The 9,131-nt window shown below is 43.7% G+C and overlaps 1 protein-coding gene across 3 annotated transcripts in view; it reads right to left on the bottom strand.

Annotated features, from left to right (window-relative positions):
- CDK14 (cyclin dependent kinase 14) overlaps positions 1–9,131 on the bottom strand; it is a 387,005-nt gene that overhangs the window by 66,225 nt on the left and 311,649 nt on the right. For 2 of the 3 annotated variants that reach the window (XM_018554835.1, XM_018554837.1), the window contains one exon: positions 4,258–4,394. In XM_018554835.1, coding sequence (XP_018410337.1) covers positions 4,279–4,394 — 116 coding nt within the window. In that variant the 3' untranslated portion in view covers positions 4,258–4,278. Of the gene's footprint in view, positions 1–4,252; positions 4,395–9,131 lie in introns of those variants that run through there. The other variant, XM_018554836.1, reaches the window with a different exon arrangement.

Below are 9,131 nucleotides of genomic sequence, written 5' to 3'. Positions count from 1 at the left end.
TGGTGGGTAGGGGGCGCATTGAGGAACCTGGCCTTGGGGCAGCAGACAAAGTAAATCCGGCCCGGTTTACAATTACTTATTTTATTTCAATTTGTGCTACTAACGTGCTTTACAAAAAGGAAAAAATGAAGAAAATGGGGGAGGGGAGGAGTATAAAACAAATGACGCTCATTTCCACTTGCTCCATAGCGTCCTTCACATCTGCGTTGCATGTGCCATCATTTGCATTTGTAATTTGCATCATCTTTAGCCCCAGTTCTCTGCGCGGTAATTGAAATCAATTTTATGCAAATGCGCTCATTAATATTTCAGTCACATTGCCGTATTTAAATTCCACCCCTTTGGTGAAAATCGCCAAAAGCAAATATTTAAATTATTTTTATCAGCTCTATTTCGCCCCGAGGAGGTGAAATTTGTCTCGCCTATCAGCGAGTCATCACAAAAACTGTAAATTCCGAACCACTGTACAAATTAAAATAATTCATGCTTTGCTTTAAAAGTGCAGGATTTGTTTATTATTGTTTCCGATTCAACATATTAAAAGAAGAGAATTTTTGGGAAATAGAAGAATATCGGATTATAGATTTTCGCAGTTATTTGGGATAAGAAAATCAGTTATTAAATGGCCACTGAAAAAAATACAACACAACAGTTTATATGGTAGAAGTTCCCAGAATATTTCGGAATAAATATGTACCGTATTTTGCGGTCTATAAGATGCTCCGGACGATAGGAAGCTGCAGTTAGTGACCGCTGAGACAGGTGGCGCTGTCTCAGTAATCACACAGAGCAGCCGAAGAACGATGTTCTTCGTCTGCTAAAGGGGCTCTATGGTGAGCTCCTATGGGGGACCTTGACGAAAACCACAGCGGGGGGCGGACACGATCGCCGCCGCTCGATTTAATACAAGGGATCTAACTAGAACCCTTGTATTAAACGAGCAGCGGCTCCCACTGTACATTCAGCTCTGCTTGTCAGGAGCAGGGCTGAATGTACAAAAAGAAACTACTCGCCCGGCGCCCGAAACTGCATGTCCCGGGCATCGGGCGATAGGTATTCCTCCATAAGAGGCAGGCACATTTTCCCCCTCCTTTTGGGGGAAAAAAGTACGTCTTATGGAGCGAAAAATATGGTAAATGTTTCAGGATATTAGAGGAAAGATATTTAAGGGGAAACTATAGCATGTCTTTTGTGAGAGCATATATACATTTATTGTTGTATTTCAATCATTTATTATACCTAAATCATATTATTTTACCTTAAAATAGACATGTGAGATTCTTTTCGCTCCGAATCAAAATTCGGACATTTCCGCATCCCAATGCATCCGAATATGTCCGAAATCCGAATTTCGGATCCAGTCCGAATTTTGTTCAAAAACTAAACTGAATTGGACATGTGACTTTTCTGGCCAATCAGATGTGTTTTTCGGTTTAATGCACCTGAATGGGTCTGAACACAAATTTTCGTTACAGCAGCATGGGAGCCATATACAGTACCGTATTTGCCGGCATATAAGATGACTTTTTATACTTAAAAACATCCCCCCAGAATCGGGGGTCGTCTTATACGCCGAGTATGCGGTAATACTGTATGTACGGTAGCTTCGGCTACATACAGTATACCGCGCTGAGCCAATCACGGCGATTCGGGAGCTCCCGAATGCAATGCGGAAATTCGGAACCTGAATGCCATTCGGGTCTGGGAGACATATACATTACTAAAGCTGAAGCTCCTAGGAAGCTCCTAGACTCGAATAGTATTTGGGAGCTCCCAAATACAATTCAGAAATTAGGATCCCGAATGCCATTCGGTTCTAGGAGATTCAGCTTTAGTATTAATATCTGTATATGCTTTTCAGTTTCACTCGCAACAAATATTTGTAAACTCATCCGAAACTAACGACATTCGGATTTCGTCCGAATCTGAAACCCGAACCTAATTGAATTTAGGATCCGAATCCCGAAACGACGAAATATCTGAAACCGAACCAAATTTTTCCACAGATTACATGTCTACCCTAACATGTATGTAAACCATAACAATCACTTCTTATTTGCTCCCTTTTGGTCTTTTGAATACACCACTGAAAGTGTTTTGTTACATCTGTGTGATAAGTGCAGAACAAAATACATGTTGGTCATTACAAACAAATCCAGTGATCTCATAATTTTCTCTAAACTGTGCAGTGTTCTCTCAAGCAGTCTTATCAGCCATATCAAGTTCACCTATGTGGACTTCAGAACAGCCTCCCTGGTTACGGGAATGGGGCATTTTGTAGTCCAAACACAGTTCCTGTCCTAAGGTGACAACCCTGCTTCTTTAATAGGTACAGTAGAGTAATGAGCGTTGTCACCTTTGGATACTGGCAGGACCACCAGGTGAAAATGAAGGGGGAAAAAATCTTTAAAAAAGAAAACCAATGCAGCCAACAAACCTAAGTGTGTGTAGGATGCAATATACTAACATTTTGTTTTTGGTTTTAGACTTTAAATCCAACTCTAATCATTTTTTGGGGGGCATAGCAGAAAGGGTTAGAACCTACTAATTATTTTTTTATTGTCTGTGTTCCCTATCATTTCTTTTCCTGCCATCATTGGGACAGGATGTAAAGTAGAATATACCCAAATGAGTCATGACCAGCAATCAAAATCCTCATCTGCAATGACATAGCCTACCTGATCAGCAACAACAACATAGATGCCACTATAATGTATAACGTGTGCGTTGTGTTCAATGAATCAGACCTGTCAGGCCGACTTCCTGTGACAGGGGAACAGTAAGTCCCAATCTCCATACAGCTCTACTAGTGCCGAGAGCTTGCACCATGACCTCAATTCACCTAATGCTAGGCAACCAGGAAAAGAGAGATGGGAGGGATGAAGTCCTCGTGTCCACATGAACTTTCTCAGAGTTTTCACAGCTGCTATCTAGGGTTTGTTACACAGCTGTGACATGAGAGATGGAGCAATAAAGACCATACAACATCCTCTATGCACAGGTAGTGTTAGATGGGAAAGTGAGAGGAAGAATGGGTCACTTTAAATGGTTCTCTCAGTTCAGCAAAGTTCTATGCTCAGTTTAGGCAAGCTCTATATTCTCAGGGATCCCCGTGTAGAGATCTCTGTATACTCATGTTCTCCAGACACAATGTACCTTGTTTGGCTTTATGTCAAGGAAAGAACATTGAAGTGACACTACAGCCTATCCTGATCTCAATGCTGGACTCATCCACCTCTGGTCTTACCGCTCAAGTTCTATTGGTGTCCTTCAGTCCCTCCAGTGGCTGGGCAATCATACATGCACAACACAGGTCAAACTTCTAATACCAACCACATTTTACACAGACAGCTTCACTCAACACACAGCCTTCTCTTTACTCCAGCTGACTCACTCCTTCAGAACTTTTCTCTTGAATTCCTTACCGCAACACTCAACTCAACTATAGAGGAGCCAGACCTGTATGGGTTCGGTCTGCTTGAACATTCACCACACCTAGCCAGAAATCTGGGTTCGGCAAATGTCCAAGCGAAGTGAACCCAAGGCTGTGTCCTCATTGCTCGCTAGGATGCTAGTGGCTGTGTAGCACATTGCCAGTTATCCCTATGATGCTGGCAGCCCCACAGCACCATAGGTTGGAATGTCCAAGTGAAGTGAACCCAAGGCTGTGTCCTCATTGCTCGCTAGGATGCTAGTGGCTGTGTAGCACATTGCCAGTTATCCCTATGATGCTGGCAGCCCCACAGCACCATAGGTTGGAATGTCCAAGTGAAGTGAACCCAAGGCTGTGTTCACTGCACTTGGACGCTTGGATGCTAGTGGCTGTGCAGCACAGCGCCAGCTATTGCTATGACGCTGGTGGCCCCACAGCGCTATAGGTTGGTCATAGGTTGGAACGTCCAACCCATGTATAAGGTGAGACACACTCTCACCTTATACAACACTTTCGCCTTATATTCAGCTTATAAAATTCCTTCTCTGTTCGTACTTCATCATATTCCGGTAGACAGTAGGTTCATAAAGTAGGGCTCCAACTGCTATTGCGTCTTGTCTTTATTGGATATGTCCTTGACTTTTAAACATGGATGTGTTTTACCTGCATTGATCACTCTTCTCAGTTACACATACGGTACATTGCCCGGCAACAGCAATGTAACAATCTGTAAAAACATTTTTGAATATATTTTCCTTCCAGTAAAAGGGAGTAATTATTCCCATAATCTCCGGATAAGAACACCCCAAAAGTACTCACCCGGCTTCTACACATATGGCAATGCATCAGCAGTGCTTGTTGGAGAGACTTTTGCTGAAACTATTGTTTTTCCCAAACACTCGCAGGCTCTCTCCAGCTTCTGGCTGCAACTTCACATTCGGTACAGTAAAAATGGAAGACACTGTGCGGAGAGAAGAGATACAGGAGATCAATGTCAGCTTCTCACAATGTGCATTAGAAGCTGCAACAAGTCAGATAGATTACGCCTCATTTCCTAGCTGGAGGACGTCAAGCATTATCGAGCTCTTTCCTCCCAATCTTGTGGTCCCATTCAATTATAGAGGCTCAGCATCACATGTGGGCATTATCTAGGATGGCCTGCATGCAAACACAGCTCGTCTAGAAACAACCACTCCTCCAGCCTGACATCTACCTATCACATAGCATTTTGATATTTGCATAACTCCTCCCAAGGACCAGCCCACTGCTTGCATCAGGGATAAGGGCTCATAAAAGGAGAAGCATTCTGCCGTACCCTCCCACCACTATGATCTGCCTGCATTGCATAGAGAAGCACAGATACTCGGCAATGATGTCACTAGGTATAAAATAAGGTATGTAATCATAACAGAAAGGTTTTATTTAAAAATGTAATTGACAGGTTGATGAGGGTGGGAAGGGGGGGGGGACCAGGAAAGGTAAATATAGGCAGATAAAAATAATATTGGCCCAGGAACACACTGTTCTGGTCTGAACATGATCCGGACATGGTGTGAATAAGCCCTGAGGGTGCATGATGTAAAGCACAAGGCAAAGGAGTGTAGGCTCCAGAATGAGTCTATTTTTACATGTACAGATGTTCATACAAAAGATCTCAGCAGAACAGTCTGTAATGCCATCTGAGACTTGACGAATGTCCAGCACAATTTTGTTTGATTTTAACATTTGATTTTGGAATTAATGAAGTTCAACAAAAACACAAATCACTGTTAGAATTTTGTTTGTTTTTTAGTCACTAAGGACCAGTGACGTGCAGTACCTTCGGTTCTGGGTGAGGCATTCCCCAGCCCCGCCCCCAGCATTCCCAGCCCTGCCCCTATTTCGCTGAAGCCATGCCCCATTACGATGAAGCCCCCCCACCCCAACCTGGTTACCAAGCTAGTGTGAAGGAGGAGGAAGGGACGAGATAGGGAGGAGGAAGGGACGAGATAGGGAGGAGCCTCCCTGTCCCTCACTTGCTCGTCACTGCTGAGGCATCGAGATCGATGTTCTCAGTGTTTTTTATTTTCTTTGTTTTGATTAGACAGCTTGGAGCAATGGCGCTTGGCAGTAGAGGCTGTTGCAGCTCTGGCCTCACTATGTTAGGTTACACAAGCAGTGAAGCCCACTAGCTGTCAAAAGCCGGATGCAGCGTCCATTACAGGTTACACAGCGGGTAGGCTTTCCCTGCTGTGTAACCTGTTACAAGCGGCTCTGAATGGAGAAATGGAGACTTGAAGCTGACCGCTTTCTCCTCCATAATACTAGGTGAGGCTCTGCCTCACCTGCATCCCCTGACCGCACGTCCATGCTAAGGTCTACAACAATTGCCAGTTTGATCCCATTAACTATTAACCATTAACTACTAGATAATGGAACGCTCCGCTTGGAGCAGTGACTACTGCACAACACACACAGGAACCATGGGGAACAAAAGTAGCCCCCCTCCAGAAGGAAGGACAGTATCAGCACCAATTCAGAGATGATTGGAGGGTCTACAGCCGAGTGATACACAAATAAGATACATTATTGTTAATAATTGAGGCACTTAAATTCATTTTTAAAAATGAACTCGAGTTTAGTGTCACTTTAAGGTAATTCTCCGGAGAACATGGGCTTTACTACACCTTCAGAACTCTACATGCTCAACCATATTATTAGCTGAATGAGTATCCATGATTGATGTCTGGACTGATAAATTGCCATCTTAGGTATAGCTGTTCTGTCCTTAAATCTCAATTAGTAGTCAGTTTCAGCAAGTGGACTGATATAATCTATCCCACTATCAAAGAACAAAATCTAGTACTAAACAGCAGTAAAAATTGTTGCACTCCTTGCATAGTGTATATAGTGAACCCAGAGTTGATTTTTATTAATCAAACCTTAACTCCAAGCAGATGTTGTCAGGTTATGAATTTATTCAAATAAACATTAAATACATTTAATACAACTTGTACACGTTCCTGAATATAATTTTATTTTAGTTTTCTTTTGCACAGTAGGACTAGATTAGGAAAGGGAAGGTTAGCACTCCAGTTTGAACTCCTTAACCCCTTCATGACTGAGGCCTTTTTTTCATTTTTTTGTACCCATGTTATATTCCACATTTTAGGCCTGAAAATTACTTAAAACCCCCCAACATTATATATTTTCTGAATGCCAAGACCCTATAGAATAAAATGGTGGTAGTTGCAAATTTTTATGTTGCGCAATATTAGCGCAACTCCTTATTAAACCCCAATATTTAGTGAAAAATTTAATTAAATGCCCCAAAACACAACAAAATACCCATTTTTTTAATGAAATATAAAAGATGAGGTTACAACGAGTAAAACGATACCCAACATGCCCAGGTTACAAATTGCGTGCATCTGTAAAATGGCGAAAAACCCCAGTACCCCAAAAAGTCCATAGAAGATGCTTTAAAAGCCCCCACAGGTCATCAATTTAGAGATACCCCAAAATACTGGCCCTAGAATTATTGCTCTCACTCCGGCGTGCGCGGCGATACCCAACATGTGTAGCGCGTTCGTCGTTTTCATACGTAGGCGCACCCGACGCGTGTTTACGTGGCGACGCGCGTGCTCGCGGGGGCGGGCGGCCCCTTCTTCGGGACGCAGAAGCGATCTGGCGACAGGTAAGTCGCCAGGATCGCTTCTGTTGTAAAGCCGACAGTCGGCTCTACAAGTTTAAACAGAGTCCCGGCGGCAAAAGTCACCGGGAGTCTGTTTAAACAGCCCCGATGCTGGCGACGTACACTGTACGTCGTCAGTCACGAAGGGGTTAAGGGCCGGTGCAGGCCTGAGCGATCCGGGACACACATCCAGACAGCGATTGCCGAGCGGCCCCATTGATTTCAATGGGGTACATCCGCGCGGCAAATCGCAGGAAAAAGGTACATGTACCTTTTCTTTTGTGATAGACGATGCGCGATCTGCTCGGCATGACTGGGGTGCCGTTAGAAAATAATGGCACCCACAGGGAGATCGTCGATGATGGGTGACTCCGTGAACCTGGCTTAAAAGAGAACTATGGCCAAACTTGTTTTGGGGGTCTATGGTTCTCTTTTGGGTCACAGGAGGAGATTTACTAATGTACTCCTGTGTCCCAAAGTCAGCATATAGCAGGCTACTGCCCGCTATTTGCTGATAGCACAGAGCCATGCTTCAGCCGGGAAAGATCCCAACAATATTGTCAGGATCAACCCTACTGCCCGACTGACAGCTGGTTCTGCCTTTCTAGAGCCGGAGCCAGCTGTGCCCGCCCCCTCCCTTGTCTGCCCCTCCAATGAGTGCTGGAAGAACACAGAGAGAGGAGGGGGAATCCCCGTGGGGGGCAGTGACTGATAGTCAAATGCCATGAGCTGAGCGATCAGCGGGTCGTGATCACTCAGTTCTTGAACTATAAAGCCAGCGTGTGACAGCTACAGTGCCACACACCAGCTCTATGTATTGGGAAGAGTACATTTTACTCTCCCAATAGTTCTCCTTTAAATTCATGGTAAGCACTCCAACACATTCAGGGCTCTGCCGCTTTTCTTACATGTTGGAAGAGCAGAGAGATGACCTCACCAACATCCAGTTAATCCTTTATTGCTCAATCTCCAGGCTTGGGGGAGGGGTCCTTGACTAATGTGTACTTTTTTTAATTCACTGGTGGTCAGAGACCTGGCTGTGCTGTTTGGCAGTGCTGCCTGAATCACAAGAGTGGCCAATAGAATGGCAAATCTTTTGGCAGGTAACAGATCTCTATTAAGCCATTTGCCTGCAGTTCTGGATGACGAGGAATTTTATTCTGAGCCTAGTCTCCCCACATCCGCCAGCTTCAAGACAAGTGTGGGTACCATATGGATTTCCCATCACTACGGTTGGAAGGCAATGGTGGGTGGTCACTCCATTCCTGAATAAAAAGGACCTTAAAAGGCATCTTTGCTGCATACCACAGGCTTCCTTGATGTGTTTACAACAAATATATTAAAATTTTAAAACCAAGCTCTCTGCTTATGTAGGCAGACTGCCTTTCCTTTTTTTCTTTGCATCTGGATGTGTTTCATAATGATTATCTTCCCAGCACAGAAGCCATATTCCTCCAACTTCAAATTTCACTGGAGGCATTTAAAAAAAAAAGAAAAAAAAAAAAAAAACCTTCTTTAAAATAAAATGATTCTTCATCTTTTTTTTTTTTCTCCCTCCCTTCAAAAGGTTTCAGCGCTTGCGTCGTTTAACGTTATGCAAAGATGTGTTTCTGCTGGAGCCTATCTCCTTACGGTTATGCTTCTGCAAATTACCTGCTGTGAGTTGATAAAAGGATTATTGCTGCCAAAATTCTTAATCTGTGAAATTACAAATTAAATTCTCATATTAAAAATACCACCCTGAGGTATTTTTTTGTGGCTTTAATTCCCCTCTGGTGTTCTGCATACATTGTACTTGTTAATGACGAGGACAAGGCGCTCGCGGTTGGCAGCCTGCTGCCGTGTGATAATGTGCCGGCGTTCTCCCGCCGACGATAGAGGCCCCCGGATTTAACCACTGGCTGATAAACTAAGTGGCATCCGGGTAATAACTCAACATTAAGTGAAAAGTACTACTAGAGAATACTGAATTCACAGACGATCAAAATCCCGGGCGCTCTTAATCATTCATTCAGATCGGATTGA

Source organism: Nanorana parkeri, unplaced genomic scaffold (assembly GCF_000935625.1).
Source record: "Nanorana parkeri isolate BGI_ZX_2015 unplaced genomic scaffold, ASM93562v1 scaffold174, whole genome shotgun sequence".
NCBI classification, from domain to species: Eukaryota; Metazoa; Chordata; class Amphibia; order Anura; family Dicroglossidae; genus Nanorana; species Nanorana parkeri.
Note: the sequence above shows the minus strand (reverse complement) of the source record. Positions and strands in the feature narration are given on the sequence as shown.